Source organism: Lithobates pipiens, unplaced genomic scaffold, assembly GCF_037356315.1.
Source record: "Lithobates pipiens isolate NorthernLeopardFrog02 unplaced genomic scaffold, aLitPip1_a1.2 Scaffold_19, whole genome shotgun sequence".
NCBI lineage: Eukaryota > Metazoa > Chordata > Amphibia > Anura > Ranidae > Lithobates > Lithobates pipiens.
The window spans coordinates 92,587,599-92,600,741 of NW_027507764.1; the positions used below are offsets into that span (position 1 = coordinate 92,587,599).

Sequence of the window (13,143 nt, forward strand, 5' to 3'; positions counted from 1 at the left end):
GGCAGCAGTCAAGTATAATATTCTTTCTATATTTGGAAGAAAGAATATTATACGTGTACAAGCCTATTACCATACTAGTCCTGAAAAGAACCTTTGTGGACCTAATAGTAACAGCTACTGATTAAACTGACTGTCCCTCACTGCCACACACAGCTTCCTGCCTGTCCCTATTTAAACTGACAAAACACAGGCTGCTGGAACAATAACTTGAATAGCACTCAAAACTATATCCTGTACTACTTTACCATACCAGTCCTGAAAAGGACTTTTGTGGACCTAATAGTAACAGCTAATGATTAAACTGACTGTCCCTGCTGCACACAGCGTCCTGTCCCTCTCTCTATACTGGCAAAAGACAGGCTGCTGCAACAATCACTAGCACAGCAGGGCCTCAAACCTATATCCTGAACTACACCTAACACCTATACCATACCAGTCCTGAAAAGAACTTTTGTGGACCTAATAGCTAGCGATTTGGGTCACTTCAGTCTTCGGTCACTTCAGTCTCTCCCTGCTCCACACAGCAACCTCTCCCTATAGTGACATACGAAAGAATGTAAAATGGCCGCCGGATCGGGTCTATTTATAAGTTAGGGGGAATGTCTAAGTGTCCATGTGCTGTAATGTCTCAATTGGCTGTCCTGTACCCCATGATGGATGTGTCATCATAGATCAAAGTTCTTTTACACAGTAAACACGGAAGTCCGCCGGGCGAACGGCGGCAATATTCCGCCGATCGGGCGGACCGCGAACAGCCGAAATTCACCACGAAACGACCGCCAGGCGAACCGTTCAGCCATCGCTACTGATGGGCAAAGATGGGCACAGATAAGATGGCACTGATGGGTGGCACGGATGGGTGGCACTAAGGGGCACTGATAGGTACCACTGATAGATGGGACTGATGGGCACTGATAGGTGGCACTGATAGGTGGCTCTGATAGGTGGCACTGCTGGGCACTGATGGGCGGCACTGATGGGCACTGATGGGCACTGGTAAATGGCACTGATGGGCACGGATATGTGGCACTGGGGTGCAGCACTGTTGTTGAGGCAGATTGTGGGCACTGATAGGTGGCACTGTGGGCACTGATAGGTGGCACTGTGGGTACTGATGGGTGGCACTGATGGGTGGCACTGTGGGCACTGATGGGTGGCACTGATGGGGGGAGCTTTTTTATTAAATAGGTGGCACTGTCAGGGGGCAGATGGGCACTGATACGCTGGCTGTGATCGGGACTGATGTCCCGATCACGGCCGCTGGTGATCTGCTTTTTTTTTTTCTCCTCGCGCTGACAGGAAAAATAGCCGATTCCCGGCTCTGTTGTCTCACATGAACAGCTGTCATTGGCTGACAGCTGATCACGTGGTAAGGGGTCGGGATCAACCCCTTGCTCCGATCCGTGATCAGGCGACTTTCATAGACTCGCTGATCACAGAGCGCGCCGCGCACGCCCCTCAGGGGGTGCGCAGGCCGCTCATGCATGGGACGACGTCAATAGACATAGTCCCGGCAAAGCCGGTCCGCGCTGTAGCCGTCATTCGGCTATAGCGCGGATCTCTAGAGGTTAAAAAAAGTTATAAAGTGATTTGCATTATAATGAGTGAAATAAGTATTTGACCCCATCGCAAAACATGGCTTAGTACTTGGTGGCAAAACCCTTGTTGGCAATCACAGAGGTCAGACATTTCTTGTACTTGGCCACCAGGTTTGCACACATCTCAGGAGTGATTTTGTCCCACTCCTCTTTGCAGATCCTCTTCGAGTCATTAAGGTTTCGAGGCTGAAGTTTGGTAACGCAAACCTTCAGCTTCCTCCACATATTTTTTATGGGATTAAGGTCTGGAGACTGGCTAGGCCACTCCAGGACCTTAATATATTTCTTTCTAGTGCCACTCCTTTCTTGCCTTGGCCATGTGTTTTGGGTCATTATGTTGGAATACCCATCCATGACCCATTTTCAATGCCCTGGCAGGAAAGAGGTTCTCACCCAAGATTTGAAGGTACATGGCCCTGGTCATCTTCCCTTTGATGTGGTAAAGTTGCCCTGTCCCCTTAGCCCTTGTACACACGCTCGGACATTCCAACGGAAAATGTCCAATCGGACCGTGTTGTCGGATAATCCAACCGTGTGTGGTCTCCATCGGACTGTTTCCGTCGGAATATCCGACGGACCAAGTTTTTCAGCTTGGCTATAAAATTTTCCGACAACATGATCCGATCGGACTTTGTCCGATCATGTGTAGAGAATTCCGATCGGACAAAGTGCCACGCATGCTGAGATCAAATTCCTACACCAAAGCTATTGGTTACTAGCGTGAACGTAGTCCAGTCCTAACGAAATAACGTCATCACGTTCTGAACGATCGGATTTTCCGACACCTTTGTCCGACCGTGTGTATGCAACAGTTTCGGACAAAATCCGCCTGAAAAAATCAGACGGATTTGGTTGTCGGAATGTCCGACCGTGTGTACAAGGGCTAAGCAGAAAAACCCCCCCAAAGCATAATGTTTCCACCTCCGTGTTTGATGGTAGGGATGGTGTTCTTGGGGTCATAGGCATCATTCCTCCTCCTTCAAACACGGCGAGTTAGGTTGATGCCAAAGAGCTTGATTTTGGTCTCATCTGACCACAACACTTTCACCAAGTTGTACTCTGAATCATTCAGATGTTCATTAGAAAACTTAAGATAGGTCTGTACATGCACTTTCTTTAGCAGGGGGACCTTATGGGTGCTGCAGACCTTCATTGCATAGTGTGTTACCAATTGTTTTCTTGGTGACTATAGTCCCAGCTGCCTGGAGAGCACTGACAAGAATTTCCAGTGTAGTTCTGGGCTGATTCCTCACCCTTCTCATGATCAATGAAACTCCATGAGGTGAGAACTTGCATGGAGCCCCAGCCCGAGGCAGAATGACAGTTATTTTGTGTTTCTTCCATTTGCGAATAATCGCACCAACTGTTGTCACCCTCTCACCAAGCTTCACGGTGATGGTCTTGTAGCCCATTCCAGCCATGTGTAGGTCTACAATCTTGTTTCTGACATCCTTGAACAGCTCTTTGGTCTTGATCATGGTGGAGATAGTGGAATCTGATTGATTGCTTCTGTGGACAGGTGTCTTTTATACAGGTAACAAGCTGAAAATAGGAGCACTCCCTTCAAGGGAGTGCTCCTAATCTCAGCTCGTTACCTGTATAGAAGACACCTGGGAGCCAGAAATCTTGCTGATTGATAGGGGGTCAAATATTTACAGTATTTCACTCATTAAATGCAAATCAGTTTATAACTTTTTTGAAATGCGTTTTTCTGGATATTTTTGTTTTTATTCTGTCTCTCAAAATCAGCAGGGGATTACCGCTTACCGCCATACTGTGGCCTGCCAGTCCACAGCCATCCTAGCACTGCCAGCGAGTGGGAGCCTCCAAATTCTCCCTGCTCGGCCCCGGACGGCATCTGCACCCGCCTCAGCCGAAATTGTGAAGCTCGGCCGGCCGATTGGGTGTCCACAGGGCCGTGACCGGCTCCACACTTCGGGGACCTGCCTCCATCTTGAGGCCTGCCTTGCCTCCGCCATCCTCAGGCTCGAGTGCCGCGATCCACGGAAAAAGTGGCAGAAAATCCACAAGTCTGTACTGGCTGTCCCTGGGAGCAACTAGGATTGTGAGGGGGACTGGAGCCCCAGAGACACACCGCACCCCTCTTCCTGTGCCACCATCTGTGCCCCAGAGGCGCCGCACTCCCCTTTCCGTGCTGCCATCTGTGCCCCAGCGATATTGCTTCATCTGGACACAGACTCTCAGCCCTACTCCATCTCGGGTGAACCTCGGATGGGCCACCCTAGGACCCGCTACTCCAAATCTGGTCCAAAAGCTCCTCGTGCCCCCCCCCCCCCCCCGGCGGCGGCTGCCTCGTCTACCAGACGGTCCGTGGTTAAAATGGCAACCGATGCGCAGGCGGTTTGCGGGGTCGGGGGAGGTGGCGGCTCCCACAGGAGTGGAGATTTTAGAAGCCATTCAATCCTGCAAGGAAACCCTGACAGCAAGGATCGACTTCCTGACAGTGGACGTTGGGCTTATCTGCCAAGATATGGACAAATTCCGGTCCCGCATTGCTGAGTTGGAGGACAGGGTCTCTACGGTGGTGGACATGGTCCTGTCAGACTCCAGGGAGGTAAAGGCCCTGCAGATCCAGGTGAAAGCACTCCAGGAGCGTGCAATAGATACTGAAAACCGCCTCAGGCAGAACAATATCCACATACTTGGACTGCCCGAGAGAGCTGAGGGCCCTAGACCCGCCGAGTTTACTGAACAGTTGCTGTCCACCTTGTTCAACCTGGGGGACGTACCGCCAACCTTTGTGGTTAAAAGGAGCCCACAGGGTCCCGCCGCTCCCTCCGAGGCTCGGGCCCCTCCCTGCCCTTTCCTGTTGCGGCTGTCGAATTACCGCGATCGAGATCGCATCCTGGCGGCGGCTCATGCGATGCCTGATATTAAATATGAGAATACCAGACTGCTCTTCTTCCCGGACTTCTCTCAGGAAATACAGCAACGACGCAAATCCTTTACTGATGTGAGACGCCGGCGATGGCGATAACACTCATTTCTTTGATACTCCAGAGGCCGCGGCGGCGTGGCTCGATACCCGCTGATGATACAAGGCTGAAGAAATAATGACCGACTACAGCTAGTGGGGAGTAGCCAAGTATCCCTTTTCTTTTTCAAAAGGACTGCCTCCTGATGAATCCCAGCATCAGTTACTCTCTGTCTCCAATCCCTTCCTACCTATTGCATCCCACTTTTGTCCATATTGACTGTTATTTGTCTTCTTTTGTTGGCTGGTCTGCTGATCATTCCTGCCAGAGGAGCTCCAGCGGCAACCACTGAATCACCACACCTTTGCTCAGAGGCTTTTTGCCCCCTCTTTCCTTTCTCATGTATTGGATTCTCCTCCCTCTCAAGATGGGCTGTTTCAGGAAGGGCTCTACCCACCTCCGGCCCTATGGCCTAATGTCTAAGGGTCCTAGGAACCTAAAGACTCTGTTTTTTCTAGTTATGGGACGAAACCCTGCATCAGTTTGTATAGTTCTCTGGCCTATTTTTTTGGTCTCTGAACTGGGTGTTAAGGATGTTTGGGTAGGGTGTTATGTGTTCTGGGGGGAGAGGTTTCTCTGCTTTGAAGAACTGAATATGAACTGTGCTGCTCAAATACTGTTGACTATATATGCCAAAGTTGGGTCTATTTACATCTACCGGTTGGATAGGCGCATCCTGCTTTTGTTTCCCCCTGGTGTTCCATGATGGCCCCTTCAGATGCTGAGTCGCTGACCATTCTGTCGTGGAACGTCAGGGGGCTTAACTCCAAATACAAACGCTCATTGTTGTTCCAATACTTAAAACATAACCCCCACATAGTGTTGTTACAGGAGACACACTTAACTGGTAGTAAGGTTCTGGTGCTCTAAAAAAAAATCCTAGGTGCAGCAGGCGCTTCATGCGACCTACTCCTCGTATTCTCGAGGGGTATCTATACTGATCAGCAAACGAGTCCCATGTGCAATTCAAGAGGTTCATTTGGATCCCCAGGGGAAATTTGCTATGGTGGTAATGAGCATTTATAACCAAAAATATGTAATTGTGAACATCTATTTGCCTCCTCCGAGCCAAGTACACGTTCCGTACACACTATACGAAAGGCTGGCTCCACACTGCCCGGCGTGTGTCCTGTTCATGGGAGATTTTAATGCCACACTGTCCCGTGACCTAGATAGATCTTCCCCACATTCTACTTTCAATCCTGATCTTGGTACGTGGGCTCAGGCTACAGAGTTCCAGGAGGCATGGCGGTGGCTTCACCCCAGGATAGAACGTACTCCTGCTTCTCCTCCACTTTTAAAACATCCTCCCAAATTAATTTAGGTTTTGTAAATGCTGCCCTCCTGGCCAACATCCAGGAGGCCTGTTACCTTCCTTCTGGCCTCTCTGACCATCATCCTCTTAAACTCACCATTAGGACTACCAAGTCGAGGAGCAAAGCCCTCTGGAGGTTACAAGCCCATTGGATCAACAGTGAGACAGTCCATGACAGGGTCTCTCCCTCCCTGCAGGATTACTGGGTTCACAATGCGGGGTCAGCCTCCCTGGAGATGGTATGGTATGCTTCCAAAGCTCACAGCAGGGGTCAGTATATCTCGGCCGTGGCGGTGGTCAAGGCTGAACTTTGGGATAGGGTCTCTGACCTACAACACAAAGTTGATGAGGCTTTAAATAAATATACGGCCTCTGCAACGGTCCCCAACTTCGAGCACCTTTCATAGCTTAGACGAAAACTACATATCCATGTATCAGACACCACCAGGCTTGGTATACAAAATAGCAGACAGAAATATTTTGAGCACGGAGACAAGAACAGCAAATTACTAGCGATGTTGCCGCAGCAGGACAGGCCCTTAGCAGTTATATTAGAAATCCTTACGGCAGAGGGAGTATTAATCACCTCACAGGAGGATATTCTGTCTGCCTTCACTAAGTTTTATACCTCTCTATACGTTTCCTCACTCCCTGATAGATTTGACCCTACACCTATGACCTCCATGTTGGACACACTGGCACTGAGGTGGCTCTCTGATGCAGAGAGGTGACTCCTTGTCTCAGAGATCACACCAGAAGAGGTCATAACGGCCATCAAATCTTTCCCAGCAGGAAAGACCCCGGGGCCGGATGGACTTCCCATAGAATATTATAGAGCCCACGCAGAACTACTTGCCCCCAGATTAGCTCAGATGTTTCAAGCCTGTCTCCATCAGGGCTCCTTACCGTCCTCTATGAGAGAGGCTCATATCATTCTCATCCCAAAGCCTAATAAGGATCCCAAGTTGTGCGCATCCTACAGGCTGATTGCACTCCTAAATTGTGACCTAAAAATATTAACCAAGTTACTGGCCCTTATACTCAATAAAGTAATAAAATCTCTGATTGACTCTGATCAAACAGGCTTTATGCCAGGTAGGTCTACAGACATCAATATAGGTAGACTGTTTTCCAATATTCATGCTGCCCACACTAATCAAGGCACTAGGACTATTGCCACCCTTAATATGGAGAAGGCGTTTGACATGGTGGAATGGGTGTATCTGTGGGAGGTGCTTAGACGAATGGGTTTCCCACTGAAATTTATAGCCTGGGTACGCACACTATACACTGGTCCCCTGGCACGTATAAAACTGAATGGCTCCCTGTCTCCTTCGTTCCCCCTGCAGAGGGGCACCAGACAAGGATGCCCTCTCTCCCCAGCTTTGTTCGCCCTGGCCATGGAACCAATTGCTGAGGCCCTCGGGAGCTCGGCCAAGGTCCGTGGTCTTCAGGTGGGCTGGCTGGAGGAGAGGGTGGCTCTTTACGCGGATGATCTTTTGCTATTTTTGAATGATGCTGGTGACTTTCTTTGGGGCGCACTCTGGATGTCTTCTCTACCTTTACAGGGCTAAGAGGGAATTGGCACAAGTCTCAGCTCTTTCCGGTAGATGAGGGGGCCAGGTCCTCCTCACCCTCCTCTATCCCAATCCAATGGGTTGATAAATTTACATATCTAGGTGTCATCATTTCAAGAGAGAGCAGGGATTTTGCCCGGCTTAATCTTGAGCCTGTCCTGGTAGGGATCAAGCAATAAACTGAAAGTGTGGAGCAACCTTCCCCTTTCCCTCATTGGGCGCATAAATCTTCTTAAAATGAAAGTCCTCCCCAAATTTACATACCGGTACATCTTTAGAAATTCCCCACAATGGCTGACCAAAACCTTCTTTAACTCTCTTAAACAACTTTTTCTCTCATTTATTTGAGGGTCTAAATCACCTAGATTCAAATACACGACTCTGACCAGGCCTGTGGACAGTGGGGGTTTGGCTCTTCTGGATTGCCATAAATATTTCCTGGCCATTCAGCTTGTAACCGCCCATTGGTGGTTGCAGCCAGACCTGACTAATGCAGCAAAGGTGCTGGAGGCGGCTGTAATGGGGTCTCTGGAGGCCTTGCACGGATTGCTATTCAGGGGTCCAAAAACCCCTCACTGCCTCACTCCTTCTTTGAGCACCACCATGCGGGCGTGGAGGGTGGGAGAAGCGTTGAGGGCACCCCAGCTGAACTTCTGGTCCCCTCACACCCCTCTGTGGCTGAATCCTAACCTACCACAGTTTAATACCATCCCAGATCCACAGGCCTGGGTCAAATATAGAATACTGACCCTTGAGCATGTTATCACCAACAGAGAGCTCACTCCCTTTCATGTATTGTGTACTAAGTTTAATGTACCTGCACGGGCCCATTTCAAGTATCTCCAAATCGCTCATGCTTACAAGTGTCAGTTCTTAGGCCGACCAATTACATTGGAATATTCCGAGCTTGAATCCATCCTTCGGGTGAAGAATCTAGAAAAGCCCACGTGTCAGATCTATGGGTCCCTGCTGGTTGCTGCTGTCCCCGAGCTGTCCTCCCTCCGCAGGAAATGGGTGGAGGACATACCGGGGCTGGACGAGGATGATTGGAGGGAGATTTGGGGTTTTCCGTTCTCCCCTCTGGTCTCAGCCAGGGACAAACTGGTCCAATACATTATTATACACAGGGCTCACTACACGCCTCACCGGCTGCACCATATGTCGCAGGCGTATTCTCCGGCGTGTTGGCACTGCTCATACCAGCTGGGGAATTTCTTTCACATTTTCTGGACTTGCCCAGCAATTGTACACTACTGGAAAGAAGTTCTCCAAGTGATCGCTAAGATCACTAGGACTAGTGTCCCTTATGACCCTAAACATTATCTCTTGGGACTGGTGGAGCAGATGTCCATGCTCAGAGCTAGGAAAATACTCATATCCCTGTTATTGTATTATGCACGCAAGGCCACCACGATGAACTGGAGGCAACCATCTCCTCCCCCCTGTCAAATTCTGGAAAAACCTAGTGAACGCCAGTTTACCCCTTTACAAAGCCACCTACTTGGGCAGGGGTTGCCCACACAAATTTGAAAAGATATGGAACTGTTGGCTAGAAGATTGTACCACAGCAACCGATGTAGTAACCAATCCCTAGATTAACATTATGGCTAAAGTATGATAATATACTGACCCAATTACCCTCATGCCACCCCATCCTGTCATTATAATGTTGACCACAGATTCTCCTGAATTAAACCTCTCCCCACATTGGGGTATAGATAAGTTTAGTTAAGTTGTTTATATTGTATGACCTGTCCTGTTGTGGTCTGTTGCTGCATCAGTGACAGGCTATTTATGTTGTATGATGTACCCTGGTGTGGTCTGTTGCCGCATCAGAAGTTCTACCCCTACGTGGGTAATGTTTGGCCCCTGTGTGGGCAACACTGTGTGCTATTGAAAAACCCAATAAAAAATAGTTTTTTTTTAAAAACATTGACCTAAAGCATTTTTTGTGGTGTAGTGACAGGTCATCTTTAAAAAACACATGTGAGTGCAGAAATTGTTGGTTCCAATGAATGCTATACAGTATATTCAGTACTTACACCACACACAGCAACTTGCATAATTGCATCAAATACACCTTTTGTGGAATCCAGGTTTTCAGAGATCTGCTGCTTGCCTACTAATTCATTGAAGATGTTTCCATTACTTGTAAGGTTGAGTACATTCTTATAAATGACACATTTCTGATCATTGGAGCACGGGCGGATGAGTTTTGTAGGTAAAGTCCCAAAACCTGAACCAAAACAGATAGTATAAAGAAAAAAATTGAGTACATTTCCAAAATACAAAGAACAACTTACACTGGTCATAGGTGGATCAAACTTCATCCAGGGAGCGGCCAAATTTTGATCCATTCATGGCCATTCTCATTTGAGAGGAGTCAATCTAATGATCTACTTAAACTGGACTGTTGGTATATTTCCATTCAATCAATGCTTTCAGACACTCAGCTGCAGGGCTGATTTGTGTATTCTGACAGTGGGGGAGTCCCACTATCAGAGAACAATAGAGCAGCAGGGAGAATTTTGCCATTAACCTCGAATGTGTGGATGGGGGATTTAATCAGTTTCTTTCAATCAGCCTTTTGGCTGAGCAAAAAAAGCTCAACAGTGTTTGGCTGTACATCAAACAAACCAAGGAAAAGTATGTGGGCCGCCCAGGCTTGACAGGGAGGGGCTATGTGGACAGTGTATCTGCAGCTGCTGCTGGAGTGCTGACAGGGGATGGAGCTCGCCCTGGCTCCTGCAAAGGTTCAGGGAAGAAAGGGTGACCCCTAGAAGTAGCACATCTATGGTGTTCTACTGCAATGACCAGGCCATGCATTTCAATCAGCCTCCCACTGGAGCTTAGTCATGGGGATCCCCATGTCTAAGCTCTGTGGGGAGGAGTGAAACGCGTCAGAGGGTCAGGGTCCAGGGTGAGGTTGCCACACGATTCATTGCAGTAGGATACTATAGATGTGCTACTTCTAGGGGTCACCCTTTCTTCCTGGAACATCAAACAAACCAAGTTATTTAAGAAAATTATAATCTCTTTTCCTCTTACATACAAAGCATAACGGTTGAAAATTGTCGAGTCAAACACTACAGTTTCTTTGCTTTGTACAGCAACACAAGTGTACTGTATATTGTGTCAAAATATCCCTAAAGACCTGCTCATACTTGGGCCTTTTCCCACAGTAAAAGCATAGCTCCCAACTGTCCCTGATTTCAAGGGACTCTCCATGATTTGGAACAAAGTCCCTGTGTCCCGCATTCCATCTCATTTGTCCCTCATTTTGGTTTGTATATAAAATGCACAATTTATGCACAATTTATATTTCAAAAAGTGTTTCCCAGTGCTAAACCTTTCATCCAAATTCTAAATGGCTGCATTTGTAGATTTCAAAAGCAAATATAAAAGCAAAAAAAAACACCTGTGTGTTTAACTAATAATTGTTTTGTATAATTATCCTTTAAGGGGGTGTGTCCTATGCCTAAATATTTTTGCTAATACAGTGCCTTGAAAAAAAAGTTTTCATACCCCTTGAAATTTTCCACATTTTGTCATGTTACAACCAAAAACGTAAATTTATTTTATGTGATAGACCAAAACAAAGTGGTACATAATTGTGAAGTGGAAGGAAAATGATAAATGAATGTCAACATTTTTTACAAATAAATATGCGAAGTGTGGGGTGAATTTGTATTCAGCCCCCCTGATTCAATGCTTTGTAGAACCACCGTTCGCTGCAATTACAGCTGCAAGTTTGTGGGGACGTCTCTACCAGCTTTGCACATCTAGAGAGTGAATTGAACAATTTTCGAGTCTTGCCACAGATTCTCAATTGAATTTAGGTCTGGAATTTGACTGGGCCATTTTAACACATAAATATGCTTGGATCTAAACCAGGGGTCTCCAAACTATGACCCTCCAGTTGTTCAGGAACTACAATTCCCATCATGCCTAATCATGTCTATGAATGTCAGAGTTTTACATTGCCTCATGAGATGTGTAGTTCTGCAACAGTTAGAGGGCTGTAGTTTGGAGACGCCTGAGCTAAACAATTCCATTGTAGCTCTGGCTGTATGTTTTAGGGTCATTGTCCTGCTGGGAGGTGAACCTCCGCCCCAGTCTCAAGTCTTTTGCAGACTGTAACAGGTTTTCTTCTAAGATTGCCCTGTACTTGGCTCCATCCATTTTCCCATCAACTCTGACCAGCTTCCCTGTCCCTGCTGAAGAAAATCATCCCCACAACATGATGCTGCCACCACCACTATGTTTCACGGTGTGTTCAGGGTGATGTGCAGTGTTAGTTTTCTGCCACAAGCGTTTTGCTTTTAGGCCAGAATGTCTTGGTAGGTTTGTAGTTGTGCCATACTCTTTTCATTTTTGGATGATGGATTGAACAGTGCTTTGTGAAATGTACAAAGCTTGAGATATTTTTTTTATAACCTAACCCTGCTTTAAACTTCTCCACAACTTTATCCCTGACCTGTCTGGTTTGTTCCTTGGCCTTCATGATGCTGTTTGTTCACTAAGGTTCTCTAACAAACCTCTGAGGGCTTCACAGAACAGCTGATACTGAGATTAAATAGAGGTGGACTATATTTACTAATTAGATGACTTCTGAAGACAATTGGTTCCACTAGATTTTAGTTAGTGGTATCAGAGTAAAGGGGGCTGAATACAAATGATCGCCTCACTTTTCAAATATTTATTTGTAAAAAAAATTGAAAACCATTTATTTCCCTTCCACTTCAAAATTATGTGCCACTTTGTGTTGGTCTATCAGATAAAATCCCAATAAAATACATTTCCATTTTTGGTTGTAACAAATTTCAAGGGGTATGAATACTTTTTGAAGGCACCCTTTTTCAAGTGTCCCTAGTCCCCATCTGAAAAGTTGGGAGGTATAGTAAGAGGGAGGTGAATTTCAAATAAGGTTCCCATTTATTGCTATGTGTCTAGATCAAACCTAAGCAATTTTGTTTCCTAAAATATAGAACATGCCACTTTTTTGAGCATTTACATGAATTGAGCAAGCCCAGTAAAAGAAATGGTAGATTCTGTATATGTTCCAATTTCTTTCTTTTTCTGCAATAAATCTAAAATGCCCTGCACACGGTTGGACATTCTGGCGACAAAATCCATCAGATTTTTTCAGATGTATTTTGGCCCAAACTTGTCTTGCATACACACGATTGCAGTTGTCAGAAAAAATCAGATCGTTCAGAACGAGGTGACGTACAACACGTACGACAGGATTATAAAGAGGCCAGTAGCCAATAGCTTTCATCTAGTAATTTATTCTGAGCATGCGTGGCACTTTGTGCGTCGGAATTGTCTACACACGATTTGAATTTAAACGATCCGATTTTTTTGTCGGAAAATTTTAGATCCAGATCTCAGACTTTGTGTGTCAGAAATTCAGACGGAAAAAGTCCAATGGAGCCCACACTTGATCGGAATTTCCAACAACGCGGTCCGATTGCACATTTTCCGTCGTAAAGTCCGACCGTGTATACAAGGCATAAGACCCCAAATCTTTCCTCTACCTTTAAAAGCAAAAGATCAAAAAAACTTCCTGACCAGAGAACAGAGTTGTTTACTTATTCCCTAGACCGGAAGTGGGGTCATGACGTCTTTCTGGTTCTCCAAGATCACGCCAAGCT

General features: G+C 46.7%; 1 protein-coding gene across 3 annotated transcripts in view; it reads right to left on the reverse strand.

Moving 5' to 3' along the window:
• Window positions 1–13,143, reverse strand: part of LOC143996174 (integrin beta-1-A-like) — a 103,827-nt gene that overhangs the window by 52,873 nt on the left and 37,811 nt on the right. For all 3 annotated transcript variants that reach the window (XM_077491087.1, XM_077491086.1, XM_077491085.1), the window contains exon 6: window positions 9,529–9,722. In XM_077491087.1, coding sequence (XP_077347213.1) covers window positions 9,529–9,722 — 194 coding nt within the window. The remainder of the gene's footprint in view (window positions 1–9,528; window positions 9,723–13,143) is intronic.